This window comes from Centroberyx gerrardi, chromosome 6 (genome assembly GCF_048128805.1).
Source record: "Centroberyx gerrardi isolate f3 chromosome 6, fCenGer3.hap1.cur.20231027, whole genome shotgun sequence".
Classification (NCBI taxonomy): Eukaryota; Metazoa; Chordata; class Actinopteri; order Beryciformes; family Berycidae; genus Centroberyx; species Centroberyx gerrardi.
In genome coordinates this window covers 25,596,679-25,618,205 of record NC_136002.1, presented here as the reverse complement: position 1 = coordinate 25,618,205, position 21,527 = coordinate 25,596,679, and the positions used below count along the sequence as shown (strand labels likewise).

The 21,527-nt window shown below is 42.4% G+C and overlaps 1 protein-coding gene across 2 annotated transcripts; it reads left to right on the top strand.

The window, feature by feature from the left end:
* The first annotated feature begins 1,819 nt into the window (after positions 1 to 1,819).
* LOC139931268 (tripartite motif-containing protein 3-like) lies at positions 1,820 to 21,187 on the top strand. Of its 2 annotated transcripts, none has more exons than XM_071924730.2 (13): positions 1,820 to 1,933; positions 12,512 to 12,684; positions 13,326 to 13,566; positions 13,774 to 13,925; positions 14,057 to 14,237; positions 14,753 to 15,482; positions 16,228 to 16,331; positions 16,420 to 16,587; positions 16,685 to 16,853; positions 17,489 to 17,548; positions 17,813 to 17,883; positions 18,386 to 18,526; positions 18,914 to 21,187. In XM_071924730.2, the coding sequence occupies exons 2-13, from the start codon at positions 12,539 to 12,541 to the stop codon at positions 19,064 to 19,066; spliced, it is 2,316 nt and encodes a 771-aa protein (XP_071780831.1). In that variant the 5' UTR covers positions 1,820 to 1,933; positions 12,512 to 12,538; the 3' UTR covers positions 19,067 to 21,187. The 2 variants fall into 2 exon arrangements, with proteins under 2 accessions (XP_071780831.1, XP_071780832.1); XM_071924731.2 differs by lacking the exon at positions 1,820 to 1,933 and adding an exon at positions 9,225 to 9,996.
* The last annotated feature ends 340 nt before the right edge of the window (positions 21,188 to 21,527 follow it).

Genomic DNA, 21,527 nt, shown 5'->3' with positions numbered 1-21,527 from the left:
GGTATTCCTTGTTCCTGATTATACAGCCATCAAACACCTTGCAGTTCAAGACATAACCTGTTCTGTTTTCCAACATGAATTAATGTAATAACTGCCAGATAATGTAATAACTTGTCATAATGCAATAAAAACTCCATCTAAATGGTCTGAAAAATAAAACTGTTAATGTAGTAAATGGGTGCTGTAATAACGTCACATTATTGCATCAGCTGGTGATTATTGCTATTTATAAATAATGATGTAATCTGGACTAACAACATAATACATTATTACATTCTTATTGTTTTATTAGTTTATTAGTCAATATTATTACATCATCAGTTGATATGTTACACACCTTATAAGATAATAATAGCTCATTAATGATGCGAAGGTATTATGTTATCTAGGAATTTATTACCAGGTTATTGCATGATCTGGCATTTATTACATTATCAGTTGCTACAAGCAACCATAAGTAATGTATATAAGTAAATCTATAGGCGTATTAAATTGAAATTGCATTTACCCAAGGCAGTTTATTTCTTGAAATCTTGTAATCATATTATATTTGTACATAAATATGTAATAAAGTAGTTAAAAATATTGATTCTCCGTTTGTGAATATATTACAAAACATGCTATAAGCCATTCATGACTGGCAGGTACAGCCTTTACAATGAGAGTTACCTCTGTACTGTGTGACCTGCTGCTGCTGCTGCTGCTGCTGCTGCCAGACTGCTGCCGCCATCTTGGCTAAACCACGATGGATGCAGTCTCCATGGCAACTCCACGTCTCAGAATAAAACCCAGAGATGACTGTCTATGCCCCCCCCCCACCCCCACCACCACCAAGCCCCACCCCCCACAAACCCCCCCACCGCCCGCACCACCACACCAGTCTCACTCAATGCAGCCACATTACAGTATCCCTCTTCTCCACCATCTTTTCATTCATCCCTTTCTCTTTCTTTCTCCCTCTCACTAGCCTCTGCCTAGTACACCAATATTATACACCCCCCCCCCCCCCCCCCCCCACAACACGCCTCAAAATATCTAATGAAACACATTGCACCCAGAGAACAAAAGAATCATTAAGACAACAAAAGCTTTGTTCTTCAGAGACTCATTCCTGGCCCCTCTGATTGGAAATCTTCATATTTTTCAGCTTCCTCTGACAGCCTGTACTGTGTATTCTACTAGGCTCATCCAGACCCCAACCCCAACCCCCCATACCACCACCTAACCCCACCCAACTCACTGTATCACCCTTTACAGACCCAGATATCAAGCTGGGCTCCCCTGCTGTTTTCATATACCCAGCTCTTCTTTCCCTCCCCCACACCTCCCATCACAGGCTGTACAGAGCAATAAGCAATTTGTTTACACTTAAAAACACAAGATATGAAACAAACTCCACTAAGATACAGTATGAAATCTGTAATAGGAGTGTTCCTTGTTTAGGTAACTTAGTTAATGCAGATTTTGACATTTTTGCCTAATTTTCTATCACACAGTGGTATATTCCTTGTGTCTTTACACCCTAATAATTCAAACCCCAAAGGTAATAAACAGCATCCATTGTCCTTTTATGGGAAGTGGGCGGTATCTAAGGAGGCCACACCCCTTTGCACCAGACAGACTTTATCCCTCACTCAGTTCCTGAGGAGGTTCCAAGTATTTTGCATATTCCCTGCCCCCTCCATATGTTATTGGGCTCCTACACTCCTCCCACGACCCATCTGACCAATGCCTCCTGCAAGCCACTCCCCTCATCTCCTCCTTCCCCTTCTCTTCTTCCTCGCTGTGCCTTCTTTTCCCAGACAGACCCTGCCCTTTCCTTTCTGTCGCCCGGTCTCTGGATTCTGTCGTGGAGGAGTGGGACTCTGACAATGGGAAGCTTTCTCTACGGCCTGCGATGCTGACACTCCACTCCCTCCTGCTGGGAATTCATGTGAGTACAATCTGACCATTCACTGTGTTTTTTTCGTGCGGCATTTTCTGCTTTCTCATCTTGTTGGTGCCATTTCCTTGATTTCCTTCAATACAATGACTGAGATGGGAGAAGATGAATAATTTATTGCTCCATCCCATCCAGCATCTGTGCATCAGTAAATCAGAGAGTGGCACTAAATATTGACCACTTCCTTCCCTTTTCTGCTGTGATGTGCTCGGATTTTTTGGATTCATCAATCTGATAAAAACACATACAGGCATTTTACCCCAGTCCTGTTTTAGAGCAACTGTTGCACTATTCCCTCTACTGCTCTGTATCTTTATTGCTTCCTCAACCAACCCACACACTTCTCCATTTTAGCTCCTAGGCAGCCCCGGCTGCCGACTCTGTGGCAGGTGGGCATCTTTGCTGCAGTCTGAGGGCTGGGCTCTTTAATCAAGCATACATGCTCTTTTGTTTAGGGGATTAGTGATCTTTCAGCTGTTTTCTGATCTGATTTTGTAAGGAGTGTACTGTAGTGACTGCCCTATGAGGCACTCGTGAATCAGCTGCTTGTTTGCTTATGTCACTCTGACTCCTTGTGTGGCATTGTACTGCAGCAGCAGCCAGTGCATCAGTTTTCACACCTCTGGCCTGGATTGTGAGCAGATGGTTCAGTGATTCCTTATTGATTGGGCTTTTGTTCTGTAAGATGGCTCATCTTTGTGTAAAACAATCTCAGACAGTCACATGTTTGATTGGTGCAGCTGGTGGAATGCTTGGACTGGTTTTGCTCTGGTTTTTGCATACACCGGGTCAGAGGGAGGTTATAGACAGTCCTGGATGCTGTGCCTGAGGACAGAGAGTCTGACTCTGGCCTTCAGGGCTGCAGTCAGCTCATATGCATGGAGGGAGCGTGCTGGATCTCAGATTATGTCTGGTGTTCTTCAGGTTTACAGGGACTGGCAGCACGTACAAGAGAAGAGTGGCGAAAACGGGGCTTTTTAGGCTATAGCAATGCACTCTGAACTAATGCAATAAATCTTAGATGTTTTACTATTGAGGATGCAAGACACAGAGTTGTACTCCCCTTGAGAGTCTTGAACTAATGAACTATTGGGTGTAGACTGCCAAGAACAGAGCACAAATTGTAGCTCAGAAGTGATTGGATACGACCTTTGAATGCTAATTTGATCAAAGGCAGGCATGTGGCAGTAATGAAGATGTAGCTGGACCCTTCTTTCCTATAGCAGCAGGCCTTCTACTGGCATGTCTGTCAGTCTGTAAAAGGTATTCCTGTCAAAATCAATAACCTGTATGCCAGACGAAGACATGATGGGTGGATAATGATGGATAAGGCCTCTTTACCTGATGTCACCGGTGTGCCACTGTGAAATTGTAACATTTGAACTACTGTGAGTTAGAAAGTCTTCAACCTGTCATAAGCTGTAAGAACCTATACTGTAGACCACACTTTAGATCCTGTCTTTTATATTAGATATAGTTAAATATATGGAGGATAATGACTCATTGCTGTGGATGACTGTGTTCAAGACCAAGAGGGCAAAGAGTAGATGACACATTTCATAAATTCATTTGATTCTGGCGACAGTGAGGCATTCAAAGATTTAATGACTTCATCTCCATTTTACATCACCCTTAAGAAAATTATGGCGTAGGACTGTGGATTGTGGTCTTGATATTTTTTGCTGAGATTATTAGCTCAACCAAATATGATTAAGTTTAGCTCCTTGTTTATACTGAAGTCCTTTCATATTTCTAAAATGATCTTTTTATGATGATTACATTAGTTTGAATCTTTACATCATTCTCTGATGTTATATGATCTTTCATGATTTGGTCTCTAGGTTTCAGCATATTAACCAAATTCCACTGTATTGACTTTGGTATTAACCTATGAAAAAGTATTGTAGGCACAGAATAATGCAGCACATAATGAAAATCTACCTCTACCACAGTATTATTTGTGCTTACAATACTTAAATACTTTTCCATATAGGCCATAGGCTAATACAATGGAATAAGTGTATGTGAAGTGATACCAGCTTCTACAATACTTAATTTTTCAACAACATCCATTGTAAATCACTTCCTCAATAAAGTGGGCTTCATTCTCTTTTTCAAACCACAAATTGCATGTGAACAATGATCATTATTGATTATATTCTGCCCATTAAATGTGTCTACAGATTAGATTGATCAAAGCCAATCACTGGAGTCATCAAGTTGCCTTATCTTTTGAGATGCATTTTCTGAAGCACTTGTCATGGCTAGGCTAATTACTCAAAGTTGTGATCATGAGGCATCATTTGCATTTTATAACCTCATGATGATGTCATCAGAGTCACATTAGACATGATATAATGTATTACAGTGCATAATTAATATGGGATGAGACTATGGGAGTTTTACGTGAATACTTCATACTTCATACTACTAAGTTCAGAAAAGTAAGCATTCTCTCCATCACCATCATTACATGAAGTAGTGGGAGGATAATGATTGTTTCTTTTTTAAAACCTCAGCAACTGAACTCAAACGCCATCCTTCCTTATACTATACTATACAGTATATTTCACTTTTCTCTTGAGTATTCGGCAATGTATCAAAATATATTGAAGAGACCTGATATCAGCGGTGCTTGCAGGAAAGACAAAATTGCAAAGCAAGGTTAATGTTTACCATATCAAAACATGTTACAGTCTAAAGATAAATAAAGATGAAAGATGCCTGAGGAACAATTCATTTCACAATTTATTCAGCTTGTCCATTGAAAAGACCTCAGAAAAAAGCTGGCATTAAAACATTTAATACAATCTTTGTATTTGTACAGCCCAACACAACCTCATTACAAAGCCACACCAAATTTGTCATCCATTATAAAGTATCTTGTCATTGTGAAATGTGATTAAAATGCACTTATGCTGTCATTAAAATATGTTTATAATGTGCTGTGATGCTCTAATAACACCTCACAGTGCGTACATGTTTAGTATGGCTGACCACAGGTAACCAAAGCCCTGACCCTGGCAGTGTGAGTTACACAGGACCGTATGACATGCACAGGACATGTGTTGTGAATATCTGAGTGACCACAGTACCTCTGTAGCCCTGAGGTGGACGAGGGCCGGGGCGGTGGCCCGTGCCCACGCGTTGATCGACCTTTATGAAATCTGCAGTGCATGCTGTGCCTGCAGGCGGGAAGACTCTAACATGCCGCATTGTATTCTGTCAGCCGGTGTGATAGTGGGCTCTCAGTGAGGGACACAGATGTCTCCCGACTCTCTTTCTTCCTGTGTCGCTGTTGATTAAAAACACTGCTGACTACTCCACTTGACGTGATGCGGTCATCTTCTCTTGTCTTCTCGCGTAAGTCATGAGATCTTATCCATCTAATGTCCACCGACAAAGGCTGCTCTCGTGATTAATCATTGCTTGATGCTATAGTACAGTAGCATTAAGGAAGTACAGTAAGGAAGACAAACAACTTCTTAGTGATTGCTGGAAATGTACAATTTAAGAATGTTACTACTGCACAGATTTTATCATCCAAAGTTTTACTCTGCATTCATGCATGCATTCAAGCCCTTACATGCGTTGTCAGACTTACAGGTCAATTACAGGCATACAGTATGTAAATATACAGTGAGCCCAGTTATGGATAGGGAATGTTGGAATCACTTATCTCCAGTAGCTATCCATTAAAAAAAGAAACAATATGAAATGAACAGCAGTGGTTTGAATACAGATTTTATACTGAGTCTGTTGTACTCAGTAGGCTTATACTGTATGTCAGGAGAATGCTTTTTGCTCATTATGTGCAGCCCAATGTCTAATGACATGACAGAGGGTAATGCATGGAGACAGACTCCTTCATCTGATGCAGTGAGGTGTAAGGAGAGCTTGTTAGAGGAGGAGAGGTGGCTGTGTTAGCATTTTGTGTGAATAATGATTGATGAGTCATCTGAGAGCCAGGGACCCATGCTGGCCCCACAAAGACCCCCGACACTCTGCAAAACACAGAAATGTACTTTTTTTTCAGATGTGATTTTCTAGACATAAGAGTCTCAGGGTCGGGTTTGCATTAGCCAAATTGTTCTCCATCTATCCACATGGGCTCTTTAGACTTTTATTGCTAGTACAAATGGGGCAATTTCAGTAATGCAATCAGTCATGCATGGCCCATGTCTGAATTAGCCTACATCAGATATTTCCCCAAATTGACATAATGGTCGCAGGTTTCCCATTCCTTTTTTTATTTACTACCTAGACCCACATCATGGTACGACCTGATGCCCTGAATGCAGTATGTTTTTTAAGAAAATAATGTGGAGACTTTAAAATAAAAGCTTAGCGGTATCTGTTGAATGTACAAAATCAAGCAAATAAGATAGTCACAGTGATGCAGATGATAGTTAAAATGTGTTGTTGTTATGTAATTTGTGGGCTTCTTAGTAACGAGCCTCTTTGTGGTAAAGCTCAGTTAAAATCTACAGTACTCAGCTCGCTTTATTTCTCACTCTGTTTCTCTCTCTCTTCCTCTCTCTTGCTGTCTCTTGCTGTCAAACACACAGCCAGTCTCTATTTCATGTTGCACACTTCAGTAGAACTGACCAAAATCTATCAGGAAAGGGAGAGTTTATTCCAAATTAGATCTCGCCTAGTTCTGAGGAACAATTACTGCATGATGACATGCGCGCAGGCACACAACAGATGTGGATGGAAACATAAACTAGGGTCTATATTTAAACACAATCTTGACAGCACATCACCAAGGGCCAACACTTCCTACATCAGGTCACTAAGACTCTCGCCCGTGTTTACCAGTCCACCGCACAGCCGACTGCTGAAATAAACTCTTGGAAAACAGTCTGAAGTCCTCTCTGCTGTGGTGACTCATACAGTAGCTATGACTGGGGAGAAACAGAATAAGTAGGATTACAACAGTCTAGTTCCAAATAATGATACATACATATTCATTACAGTTACTAAAAACAATCATCACATTAATGCTGAAACGCTTAAACTCAAAATACTGACAGCAATTGAAAGAATAGGTGATTACCTCTTGGATTACTTGGAAACAATGGAAGGGGAAGTGAAGGGAAAAATGCATTTATGGCACTGGAAGAGCAAACATCCTTTAATCATGGATTGTTGTGGATAGAGATAATGATACAGACAATATACAGTACAAATGACAGCCTGCCGGACTAAATTGCATGTTTAACTTCATATTATATAGATTTTTGGAAGCAAACTAATTCCAAAGTAACTGAAATTGATCAGATTGTGTTACTGAGTTTGAGTAATCCTTTGAATTATATTACTGTTTGTAATCAGAAGTCTTTAGTAGATTAGAGTAGACTTTGGAAGTAACCTGGCCAGCTTTGCTCACAGCTACCGAGAGACTGGCTTCCCGAGAGGTCAGGTTGTGTAGGGTTTTTCCACAGGATCTTATGTAATGGCTCTCATAAATAATTAAAAAATGTGGGTGAGAGAAGTCGATCCTCCATTCAGTCCGACAATTTTTTGGTGGTTCTAAGTGGAGCGTTTCCTCATCCACAACAGATAACATTACTCACACCATCCATTAGTCATGAGGGAGGAAAAATGTCTTTCTTTTATTCATTACACTTTTCAAAGTAGAATGACACTGGACTAGCAGAAGTGAGTCAGTACTTTTTGTATTGTGGAGAATGGAAATGACTGAGAGCGACGATTTGCAGAGTGCATGTTGGCTCTGTAGAACAGTACACAGCTTACAGCCGCCAAAGCAAATAGTACTTTTTTAGGAGAGGTGAAGAACGGGGCATGGCTACTTGCCCTCGAGCAGCAGACTCAATCCAAGCAGATTAGGCTGTGAGCGTTGTTTTCTCTGAATGCAAGCCCATGTTGCTGAAATCCAATTAAACAGTTTCTGCTAGACAGGCCTGTCCTCAGGAGAAAGAGAGTTATAATGGGATGTAATACACAAACAACTCACCTCAAGTGTCGTTCAAACGCCTCTTTATAGTCTGACATACAAACTAGCAATCATTTTCACTACTACTGGGTGGTAATATCATTCAGGAGAGTAAGAAATTGTGTCAGGTCAAGTTATGTCCGCCTGAAGCATCGCTGTAGCTCAGATTTGACTTGACTGGGCATGTGTAAGTGTGCTGACGGTGTCACTAGAGACTGGGAGACACAGTAATCCAGATGGTAGACAGGGCCTGAACCCTGCAGGTGGCCATTAAGCCACTTAATGCAGGGTGAGAGTGCTACTGTATGCAACCACGCAGCCTATAGGCCTGAATTCACAACAACACTCTGTCTGTGTCTGTGGATTTTACTGCGGGCATCGTGCTCCTGTGTGACAGATATGATGAAGAGAGCAAATACCGTTGCATATTTACTCTGAAAATTGACTGCATCTGTATGAAGTGCTGAACTTGCAGTTCCCCGGTGTGAAGAAGCCTCGAAGAGGATATTCAGTCATATGCTGTCGGAGATATTACAGTATACCTCTGATTTAGGCCCCTAGACTGTATTTTACTGTCGCTATCATGTCTAATCACCAGTATATCTACTATTATAACTGATGGATGACCTCCTTTATTTTTAAATTTACGAATCCAGGGAAGAATAACGTATCAAGAGATTACCATCTGGCTACCCTCTGTTGTGCATTATTAAATTGTAAACTGAAACCTCTTTTGGCACAGAAAAGGTTCATAATAGGTTGCTTGTAAATCTCTCTGTGTGCCTCTGCAAGGATTTCTCTGAGGTTCACTTTATTGAGCATTTGTCTTTTTCCTCCCCTGTTTATTGTTCAATGCCTTGTGGGTTTTTTTTTTGCCTGACACTTTCCAGTCTCTCTCCAGCCCTGTAGACGTTTAGGCGTACATGACTAGCTAGAGCTGCAGTTAGGGAGAGACTGTGTTTTTAAAGAAAGATCCTCTTTCTGTGGTTGAGGCGAGTGGGAGGAACTGAGCTGAGCAGGACTGCTGAGGGAGGGGGGGGGGGGGGGGGAGGGAAGGACGGAGGGGGGCTGTTGCAGGCCTAGAGCAGAGGCTAGCCAGCATAGAGGGGAGGAGCCTGAGGGCTTTGGCTTCACAAGCTTCCTCCTGATGTCACTGTTCAGCTGCTGCAATTCAGAGTCCATGTGAAGGGGAAGACGGCTGAGGGGGGGGGGGGGGGGGGGGGGGGGGGGCGTTTTCGAGGGGGAAGACAAGGGCAGGGGAGGCGGAGAAGGGCTGCACGCTCACAGTCAGCCTGGGTGTGTGTGGACAGTGAAAGGGATCCGCACAGCTCCTTAGTCAGTAGGCCTTGTAATCACTCGGCAGGCAGCAACAATGGGACTCAGAAAACCCCCAACTGCACGTCTTCCATGGCTGAGATCAGGCCTGCTGATGCTGTGAGGGTTTGTGCGGTTGAGAGAGAAGAACGGAGACAATAGAGAGAGAGAGAAAGAGAGAGAGCAAGACAGAAGAAAAAGGAGAAAAGGAGGAAGGGAGGGGAAGAGAGGTGGGGTAGTGAGTTGGGAGCTGTGGCTGAAAGCGGGGCCTGGAATGCCATTGTTATAGGGCTCGCTGCTCTGCGCTGCAGAGGGGGACAGCTGCCTCCGTCTGAACCCTGCTTGTTCATGTGAGAGAGGCGACCCAGCTCCCTCACTCACTGTGTGCATTTCACCCCCCGTCTCCCCGCAGACAGACAGGTGGTGCCTAAACCCGGCCAAGGGAAGGAACTAGGAGGAATTTGGGGAGTGGCGTGTTTTTTAGGGCTTCCTCTTTTCTCTCCTTCCTCTCAAGAGACGAGGGGGCCTAGCTGTGTTTGTCAAGGCACGAACTGTAATACAGAAGAGTGGTGAGGCTGTAGTTCGCCCCGGTGCTACTGGATGTGCAGGAAAGCTCCCATAGGCCCGGTGGTCAGCCCCATCAAAGGGCAGATTGAGAGAGAGCTTATGTAGAAGCGACCTCGAAGGATAGAAGGAGGGATTACAAATGCGATGGATGAAAGATGAGGCGAGGCTGAGGCGTCGTACAGTTATGGGGCTGTGACGCGGGAAGAGGTGATGGGTGAGTTGACATGGCTTTCTAAGGCAAATTCTGCGTGCGTATTCTGAGGATTAGTTAGATCTAGGTCATCGTGGCTTTTAGCTGTGATATCACCAATTGCAGTTGTGTGATTTTAATGCTGCCAGTGATGCTTCCTCAGCTGAGTGGGTCTATTTTTACTCAGTGTGCACATTGGCCTCTTATGTTTCTTACTTTGTGCTGTCTAAGAGTGCAAAAGTCATCCATTGTTTCAAGGGAAATAGCAATATGATCAAGTTTTTTGTTCACCAGTATCATTTCTCCGCTACATCAAACCCAGCTAGACTCTTATAAAATGCGTATGTCACAGACTGTAGACAATGTAGTACAGATACTGATGATATACTGCATTTTGAAGAGAATGAGGTTATTCTCTGGGTAAGATGGAGTCTGATTTGTTAGAAGGTTTGTTTTTTTACTATTTTCTCAAGTCTGGCATGACAGTTGTGAAATCCATAATTCAAGTTGTTAGCTTCCAGCTCTCAGGAGCCCATTAATTTTAATTCTGTCTAGTTCCATGTATCATATCTGTCTGAACCTATAATTCACAAACATGAACTGAGCATTGTTCACATTTTTATAGATATATATATATATACATAGAAATATGTTTGTTTGTTTTTTGTTCAGACAATTTTTGACACAGTATTTCAGATATTCTTTACCAGATAAGTGTTTGAATCAGTGTGCTGAGCAGGAATAGAATAGCTTCCAGTGGAATTTGTGCTATGTTTTAAATCAACCAAAACCCACCCAGCGAACTGGAACTTCCTTGGTTTGTAAGAGTATTTATAACTGAGCATCACATGACCTAACATTAAAAGAGCCTTGGCCACATCATAACAACATAGCCAGGCAATGGGAAATTGCCTGTAGACAATGTAATACAGTGGTGTGAAGGAAATGAACCAAAAAGTGAAAAACACCATATTTTCCTGTAAGCCAGTTAAGTAATAAGTATAAGTTGGTCAACATGCCATCTACAGTATCCATAGAAGAGTATTTAGAGTTATAATACATTCAGATTTTAAGGGCTTGTCATTTATATTGAATATGACAGTAAATTAGTTTGCATTTGCTTGATTTTGTAAGTTAATGTTGCATGAATATGCTTTTTCTTAATGCCACTGATTAAACACGGAATTCATCAGACATCAGTGCGTTCATTTTCATGTAAATATTCCCCCTCCAAATTCCATCCATCCGTAATGAAATCTAGGTGAAGAGGATGGAGAGCTTTTATTTCACGAAGCACAGTGAAGTCTCAAGGTTATCAGAGGCTGGTGCGGGACAGACGTGGTCAGTAGTAGCAGGCTCATTCCCCTCAGTGCAGCATCTGAAATAAAACGCCACGAATAGAGAGCTAGTGGCTCGTGGTTTGTGTCACAATGATGCGCTCTGGGCAATGTTGTGTCTCAGCTCCCTGACAAACAGGACAAATGTCTTGGAAAACAGAAAACCTCTGTGAGATAAAGAAAAAGTAATATTGTCACATTTGACCTTACAGAGATGGGAAGCAAAATACTCAAAAACAGACTATAGGCTGAAATTTGCTTAAAGTCACAGACTAATTGAACAGGAATGTGGGATACAGATTAATGCTGTTTTGTAAGCAGTGTTTACTGACCATGTTAAAGCAGTATGTCAGTGTTTCTGGCAGTTGTGCATTTAATCCTTTATGTGCTTGTGTGCAATACGACAGATGTACAGCACTGCATTGGCACACACAGATAATCTGCGCTTGACCCACTGATACAGTTCCATGTAATAGCATCTCTGCCATCTCCACTTGAAAGCCTAGGGCGTCCACTGATCTGGGATCTGACTAATGTTAAATAATAAAACGGGGGACATCATGTGTAGTGCAGGATTGCCAAGAATCAAACAAGAGATGGAGGCAGGAAGCAGGAAGCAATAATGTCTAATCGATTACTATTTTATGCACAGTATAGTCATATACTCTTACAGTGAGTGCCACTTACCCTGGGCATCCATGTTTACCATTCATACCCTTGAGGCATGTGACGAATGGCCACACATATGATATGACTGCTCCTGGACTGTATAATTACCGTGGCTGAGAGTTCTGGCCTGCGGTGTTAATTGCATCTATTCATTTTTCTTCCACACCAGTTATTAGGATTTTCAGTTATAAAGTCAAATAACCTCTGGCAATGCTAGCATGTTTGTGAATAAAAGAAACAAGAAAAGGCTCATCCTAGTAACACAGTTTTATAGAGGGTGGGGGAAACATAAAATGCAAGCTGACACAGCACTGCACATACTGTATAGATACACTGTAAAACAAGTTTTATAATGCGGCCTGTTTCTGTCAGTGGTTTCTGCTCTTCTTGTCCTCAACTCATATTCAGCAGTAATTATGACTCATTTTTTCCTTGTGCTCATGTTGTGGATAAGTGATTACGCCCTCCTCGCCCTGTGGATGTCTCCTCATGCCTCTCTTGTCCTCTGTCCATTTCTTTCACCCTCTGTGCAGGTTAAGTGGTTCCTGCGCCCCCTTTGAATGTCCCTCACTATGGCCAAGCGTGAGACCGGCAGCACCAGCCCTGTGGTCAGGCAGATAGACAAACAGTTCCTGGTCTGCAGCATCTGTCTGGACCATTATCACAACCCCAAGGTCCTGCCTTGCCTGCACACCTTCTGTGAGAAGTAAGTTTCACCTGCTGAGCAGCCATTTCGGCCCGGAGAAACCGGAATTCGAAACAATTATCTTCTTATATTTCACTGCGCAGCACGGTTTTTCACGATGACGCTAAATTCAGAAGTTGAGAAATCAGGATTTTTGTTCCTTTCAAAATGATCAAAGATGCACAATTTTAACCGGCAGCAGGAAGTTCTCTAACTGGGTCGCAGCTTAAGGTGATGTTTACAGAAGTTTCAAAATGATGTGTAATGGCACAAAATCACAGAGCTCAAGTCAGCGATTCTCTCATCGGTGTGGCTTCTGGATGATGTAAGGCACCAGCCAGCTTGGCCACAGGAAAACAGAGAGCATTCTTGATGGCACAGCACTTCTGGCAGCGAGCAGAGGTTTCCACAGCTCTTCTGCTCTCACATGACACAGACACTTGAGTCAAAGTGTTTTGGTGCGCTGTGTTACACCCATGTCTGCCATGCCAGTCAGTCCGAATTCGTATCACCAGCATCTTATCGTCTAACCAAGTGTAAAATAAATCTTTGTTGGCATTTACACACCATGTTGACCCTGCAATCGGTGCTAAATGGCGGTGTTACAGCCTCAACCCCCTGTCTCATCCATGTTTTTTTTTTTACCTCTTGTCTTTGTGTAGATGCTTACAGAACTACATCCCTCCTCAGTCTCTGACGCTGTCTTGCCCAGTGTGCCGGCAGACGTCCATCTTGCCTGAGAAGGGCGTGGCCGCCCTGCAGAACAACTTCTTCATCACTAACCTAATGGAGGTGCTACAGCGAGACCCGGAGTGCAGCCAACCCGAGGCCTGCAATGTTCTCGAGTCGGCCAGCGCGGCCGCAGCCTGCCAGCCCCTGTCCTGCCCCAACCACGAGGGCAAGGTAAGCTGGTTCTTGACATAACAACAGGACTGAGAGGGTTATGTAGTTCAGATTTATCAAAGATCAACAACAAGCTAATGAAAAAACAGTACACCATTATAAGATTTGATAGAAATATGAGTTACGTATGTGTTTGAATTTTTTGGAGGACTAACCCCCCATGAATATCCTGTTCAGTTGTCTCTTGCTCCATTGCTCCCTCTGCAGGTGATGGAGTTCTACTGCGAGTCATGTGAAACAGCCATGTGTCTGGAGTGCACAGAAGGAGAGCACAGAGAACATGTGACGGTTCCTCTGAGGGACGTGTTGGAGCAGCATAAGTCAGCGCTGAAAAATCAGCTGGACGCTGTGCGCAACAGGTACAGTGATGAGTAATATTATTGCATCCGGAGAGTCTAGTATTCCTGGAAATATTAAAGATGTTATTTTTGCTCTTTCTGAAAGTTTCTCGCTGTGTTCAACTTCTCTTTCTTCACTTTCCTTCTGGCAGACTACCTCAGCTGACGGCCGCCATCGAGCTTGTGAACGAAATCTCCAAGCAGCTCACGGAGCGTAAGAACGATGCAGTGACTGAAATCAGTAACACTTTTGACGAGCTGGAGAAGGCCTTACATCTGCGTAAGACGGCTCTCATCACTGAGGTGGAGAACATCTGCAGCACCAAGCAGAAGGTCAGACTGTTTCCCCAGAATGCACCACTGTTTCCTTCACTGCAAAAAATGGAAAGCTGTCAAGTGCTTTTTTACTGTTTCCGGGATCTATCAAGCTTATTTCATGGTATTTTTAGTCATCATTTTTATTTTTAGTCTCACTGCACTGGCAGATAATCTTTCTGGTGTCAATAAATTTCACTCGACACATGCCAATATGACTTCTTTCAAGAAATCATCATAAAACAATGAAGAAAATCTGGAAACAAGAAACTTTCTCCAAGACAATTTCACTTTTACCAAGTAAATGTCCTGAAACAAGTTACATTATCCAGAAAAAAAGCCAAATTTGTTGAAACCAGTAAAACTATGATTTCACACAAAAGAAATTCCTAAAATAAGCTTGATAAGTCTGGATACAAGATAAAATAACTTAACTAGTTAGTAGGGGTTGAAAAGTACTATTGGTTTCCTGTGAATATGCCACATTTCAGTGCCAACACCGCTGACTGCCTCTGCCTCTGTGTGTTCATCAGGTGCTTCAGGCCCAGCTGACCTCTTTGCTTCAAGGCAAAGAGAACATCCAAAGCAGCTGCAACTTCACAGAACAGGCCCTGAGCCACGGCAGCGCCACCGAGGTCCTGCTGGTCCAGAAGCAGATGGGCGAGCGGGTCAGCGCCCTGGCCAGACACACCTTTCCCGAGCATCCCCACGAAAACGGACATCTGGAGTGCCAGGTAGAGACGGACGGCCTGCGGCGCTCCATCCAGAACCTGGGAGTCTTGATCACAACGGGAGCCGTGGGCCATACGAGCGTGGCCACCGGCGAAGGCCTGCGACACGCGCTGGTCGGTCAGCACACGTCCGTCACGGTCACCACGAAGGACAAGGACGGAGAGCTGGTGAAGACCGGCAACGCGGCTCTGAGGGCACAGATCGCCTCTGCGGACGGCGGGTGCACCGAGGCCGAGGTGGTGGACAACAAGAACGGCACCTACGAGGTCGGATATACCATTCGCTCGGAGGGAGAGTTCACCTTCTCTCTGCTCCTGTACCAGCAGCCCGTGAGGGGGAGTCCGTTCCGTCTGCGCGCCGTCAAGCCGTCGGACGTCCTGCAGTCACCGGATGACGTGAAGAGGAGGGTGAAGTCCCCCAGCGGAGGAGGAGGTCATGTTCGACAGAAGGCCGTGCGCAGGCCCTCCAGCATGTACAGCACCACCAAGAAGAAGGAAAATCCCATTGAGGATGAGCTCATCTACAGAGTGGGTAGGTGTACAGCTGCCAGTGCGTCAGCCAGGTGATAACTATGACTATTGTAATACTGCTGATTATTATGATAACTGCTCCCCAGGCTATATGAACTCTCTTTTTCACCAGAGAACATGTTTGATCTCATCTTTGGATAGTCTGGTTCCCTGATAATTTATGACTAAAATATTCACTTTTAGCCCTCAACCCTAGAAAAAAATTGTCCTCCATTTTAGTTTTTAGTAGTATCAAGGTGGTAAAACACCATAGGAAAAGCAGAAATCAGAGATTGTAGTATAAATTATTACTTTCTACAAAATAAAAGATACTTTAAATCTTATTATTATTTAAGGACAAAGCATTTCTTCCTCTCATTTATTTATTTATTTAAGCACAATCTGGATTCCAGTCATCTGGAATCTCTTCCATATGCATCCATGTCTGTGTCCTTGTACACACATGCATCCACACAGGATGTACACTGCATGTGGCCTATTGTTGGCTACATACAACAGATTTTGCCTAGGAGCATTCTGCGAGTGTGTGTGTATGTGTAGCTGAACATATTTATGGTAGAAATAAACGATGTTAATTCTTTTCAACACATCCTAATGAATCAAATTTACTTGCAAATGGTTGCAGTAGAATCTTGGCAGCTCTTGCCTGTACTCCCTTACCCCTAATTAATAACTGTAAGGTGGTTTAGATAAAAGTGTCTCCCAAATGGCTTGCAGCCTGTCCTCATATTCTGTTTATCTGACAGGAACAAGAGGGCGAGATAAAGCAGAGTTCACCAACCTACAAGGCATCTCTACCTCCAGCAATGGGCGAATTGTGGTTGCCGACAGCAACAACCAGTGCATACAGGTCGGTGTCTCACTGAGCTGCAATGTTAAAAACTAATTGATTTAATTCATAGTTTAGATTTTGGAGTAACTGAAGAGCTCTTTTCCAGGTATTCTCAAATGACGGGCAGTTCAAGATGAGGTTTGGGGTCAGAGGTCGTTCTCCGGGGCAGCTGCAGCGCCCCACAGGGGTCACAGTGGACATGAATGGTGACATCATCGTGGCCGACTACGACAACAGATGGATTAGCATCTTCTCCTCGGATGGCAAGTTCAAGGTGAAAGGTCCCAGCTAGGAAAAAACACAAAATTGCGTTTCCCCCTTTCAAACTTAAAATGCGCTAAATTACGAATCTTTCCCTCTCGCCCACGCAGAACAAAATCGGCGCTGGTCGTTTGATGGGACCCAAAGGCGTGGCGGTGGATAAGAATGGACACATCATCACCGTCGACAACAAGGCCTGCTGCGTCTTCATCTTCCAGTCCAATGGGAAGCTGGTGACTAAGTTTGGAGCCAGAGGAACATCAGACAGGCAGTTTGCAGGTACCGTGCAATATTTACTGATTACAAGCACCAGTGATCATTTCGTTAAAACTGACGTCTCTGAAAGCGGCGGGTGGAGGTGCGTACCAGGTGCTGCTCCATGGGCCAGATTTACAGACTTTATTTATTCATGCTTCACACTTTACAGGAATGTTCATTTGTATACGTTTCATTGATGTGTTAGCTATTCAGTGAGCAGCATGTTTCTTTACATGCTTTAATTTAGTATCTAACTAATACTGCATTTGTATTTGTAAAGACATTGCATGTGTAGGAGATTGTTATGATTTAATAAAAGTTAACTCACAGTTGTGGGTTGGTTATGTTATAGTGTATAGATGCATTGATCAGCATATACCTTCAAAATGCACCTGATCATCACATTAATCCAGATAAGATTATAATGAAGCAAAATCGCACTGTTGCATGACAAAGATGCAATGATCCTTGTCTTAATGCCGTTGCCTCTCAGCATTTTGGGGGAGCAACTAATAGGATTTGCTTGCATTAGTATAATCCCTCATTGATATGGCTTCACTTGTTGCACAGACAGCTTGTCACAAACAATATTTGCGTTGAAACTGCTCCATTCTTTCAATTTCATTTCTCACATGGACCTTTTTCTTTTCTTTTAGAAAAAAGTGGTGCAAACATTGCACTGGAACAAAAGCTTAGTAAATCTGGCCCTGTTTTCAGTAAGTAAATGAATTCACTGTGAGTGTGAACTAAGAAAATAATCTTTACTCTTTCACTCTACCTTTGCTCTTTTTACATGTAACAGCTCTGTCTAGTCAAACGTGTTGTCCTGTCTCCACTCTCAGTCTCTCTGTGACCAGTGTTTCCAAAGTGCCTCGCATTCAAAGTCCAAAAATAGTGTGGAACTTCCTCTCATATGTTGCAAAGCAGAGGATGACTCATCTTTCCTCTCTTTCCTACTCTGCCCCCTCCGCTGCTCCCAGGTCCTCACTTTGTGGCCATAAACAACAAAAATGAAATTGTGGTAACAGACTTCCATAACCATTCAGTCAAGGTATGGCTTGTTGTGTGGATGTTGACATTTGGAGTATGTGTGTATTCTTTATTACATTAGTACATCAGGTTGCTTTCTGTGACTTCTACATATCTGAAGATTTTCAAACGTGCATCACAAGTACTTTGAATAAATGGTTTACAGAGCAAACGTTGAATACCATCTAGATTTGTGTCAATTTAACTAGACAAGGATGAAACAGGCCTCTCCACCAGTTTCCTTTTGTTAGGATTATGATTGGTGATTAATTATGCATCATCTTTTTGTAGAACCTACATCTTTTATGGAGAAGTTTACAAATTTGAATGGGGTGATAATTCTGCTGGTGAACCAATACAGCTGCCATTGTGCCCGGCCTGCTGGGCTGTTTTAAATAATTAAAGTAATATCCTTTGTGTCCCATTTTGTCCTAACATAGATCCTTTACTTACATCATGTGTCACAGCAGAGTGTCACTCTCCTCATGCAGGATAACTGTTGGCTGTTTGAATCTCTCCTGCAGGTGTACAATGCAGATGGGGAGTTCCTGTTTAAATTTGGCTCCCATGGAGAGGGGAACGGCCAGTTCAATGCTCCAACAGGAGTGGCTGTGGATGCCAATGGAAATATTATTGTTGCTGACTGGGGCAACAGCCGGATACAGGTGGGCTTATGAAAAATCTGTCCCATTGAATGGAACATGCAAAACTGTTAGTGTATCAGTTACGGCTGAGATTTTTTAGAACTTTAAAATTGTTTAAAGAAAAGGATTTTGAGTATGATGAAAGGTTTTCATCAATATTGTACTTTATTCATGGATCAAAGTTTACCCGCAGCAATAAAACACCTTGTTTAGAAATCCATTTTGGACATCCAAAACTTCTGAACTTCTGAACTTCTGCAATTTGGAAATTGCAGAAGTTCATGTTGTGATTTAAATTCTTTTTTTTTTTCGATTAATTGTTCAGCTCTAGTATCAATCACTTGGTTTTCAGTGTTTTTCAGTTTTTTTTTCCACTAAACCTGCCCTCTGTGTTGTGGTACCACCCAGGTGTTTGACAGCTCAGGCTCCTTCCTGTCCTACATCAACACGTCAGCGGACCCCCTTTACGGCCCCCAGGGCCTCGCCCTCACATCCGATGGCCATGTGGCGGTGGCGGACTCTGGGAACCACTGCTTCAAGGTCTACCGCTACCTGCAGTAGAACGGGCCTTAACCCGAGACAGACGACTTCACCGCCGCAAGCACTGAGCAACGACACAACCAATGTATTAACACAGGGTGCAATGACCTTTCCGATACAGCCTTTTGATGTGCACATCATCTGATTAGCCATCACTGATCTCCCAGATATAATGAAGTGTCTGATCCCAACTTTACCCTCCTTATGATGTGCATTGAAGGCTATTTTTAAAGTTGGGTGGCGTAGCGCCGCTGGGACAAGTAATGGATGTAAAGATACGGACTGATTTTAGAGGGTGTGTAAAGCGTTTTTGTGTGTAGTACACTGTTAATGGTATTATAAAACCACACCTCCTGTGAGACTGGCCAGGGTGAGAGATAGATTGAAGTATAATGAGCCATAACTTGTCCAAATGCATGAAGTTTTATTTTATCTTAAATGCCTAGGCAAGAACACAGAGTTTACCCATTGGTTGCTTTTATCATGAACTAGTTAGTGCTTACAGTGAAATGAACGGCGCTACGCTTATCCAGCAATGAAACATATACTTTCCCTCTCTATGAACTGACAACTTACATAAAAATGTCACCACCATCTGTGCATTGATTTGCTGTATGTACTGTATATGCATAAATGTATATTGTGTATATTAGATCACTCCGTATTTACATGTGCTATGATTTTGAAACACACAGCCTTTTGGCCACTCAAAGAGCAGCAGTCAAGGATTCCAGCATTTTAAACAAGTGTGTATGGCAGCTGTTAAAAAGTGTGCTTTTGAAACGAGCCCAGCACATGCTTGAAAAGAAGTGTGTCATATTTATTGCTAATGTAAGCAGCACAATAATCCTTTTTTTGTTAATATCTGTTGTTTTAAAGAAAAATACAAAATGAAAAAAGGAATTGCTAATTTATTTTATTTTATACACTAGCTCAGCATTTACAAATTATTTTTCTAATTGATGTGCTTTTTTTCTTTAGAGCCTCACACACCCTTTTCCCTTAAAGGGAAAATTCACCTTAAAGCAGAATTCATTATTCCCAAAATCTTTGATCCGTGTTTGTGTGCATGAACGTCTTTTCCCCAAAGTTAGAAACTCAAAGGGCAAAATCTGTGATTTAATCTGGGATCATCAAAAGACAAATGTTTTTGAAGCTTCTCCATTTTGAACTAATGAGAGGCTATAATGATATGGGCTCATAGACTTGCTGCTTGTCTGATCTTTTACACTTAAATAAGCTTTATTTGATAAAACTGCTAACAATTCCAAACCAGAAAATGTACGCATATCTCGGGAAACTCATCCAAAATTGGATCTCATATTCAATGTAAATGGAACAACTTCAAATAGTGTTTTTTGATGGTATCATAGATTTTGTGGGAGACTTTGGGAGCTTTGTGAGAAACTTGCTGATGTATACAAATCTAGTCTGGATCCAAGATCATAGGAATTAATGGAATGGAATATGAATTCTGTTTTAATGTGTATTTTTGCTTTCACATAGAAAACAATGTTGAACTTAGTAGATGATAATTTATTAGATGACGTTTGCCAACAAATACATCTGGGATAACTCAGTCCACTCTTTAGAATACACTTGCATATGACGATACAGTTGTAGATTATTTAACAAAACGCTGTTAGATCTGAGTTTCTGCCTGTGCTACATAAAGCCATGACTCTCCAGGAAAACTTTCTGTACTAGCAGAGCTACCGCTGCTCTCACTCCCCCTGCTGTCCATTCTGTGTAAAGTCATAGAGAACCTGGTGCCACAGCAGAAAAAGCGACCAGGTGCACAAAGAAGGCGGCCTCCTGGTCTGACGTCATTACCCATAACACCGTGCAAAGCATCCGAACCTCAACATGCACTCTTTCCAGTTTGCGTTGCACTGTGAAATGGCAGTTGAGCAGCAAATAACATCAATCCAGGAGGCTGGTTTTTTTCTGCACCTGCTCCACTGTCTGAATTGTTGCCAAACAGGAGCCCAGACATCTTTACAGAGTCAGAGGCTCACTTTTTTGAGATGTGTTTGAAGCATTATTATTGTAGCCCTACGGCGTTTGTGTTACACCAATACAAACACATTTTGTTTTCTCTATGAATATGCACTGGTAATAAAAGCACATGGTTTACGGAGATATTGTATATGCATATGACTATTCATTATGCATGCTTGTCCTCAAATAGTAGTAGTAGTGTATATTAGTACATTACAGTCACTGTGTGTAGAGGGTAAGTTGACCTAGTGGATCTACATCCCAATTAAACAGTGAGCACAGATTGCCTTCATAATCCTGAAAAGATCAATGACAATTCTCCATGAAATCCCTCAGTAGTTTGTACAGTAAGAGTGCAAATCTTTCACTTCTCCAAAATCCCTTCATTCTGCATCTAATCAAGGACTTAAATGATTCCGCTGATGGTCATTTTGTTCAATAGGTACATTCATATCTTTGAATATTTATTTTAAAAGTCAGT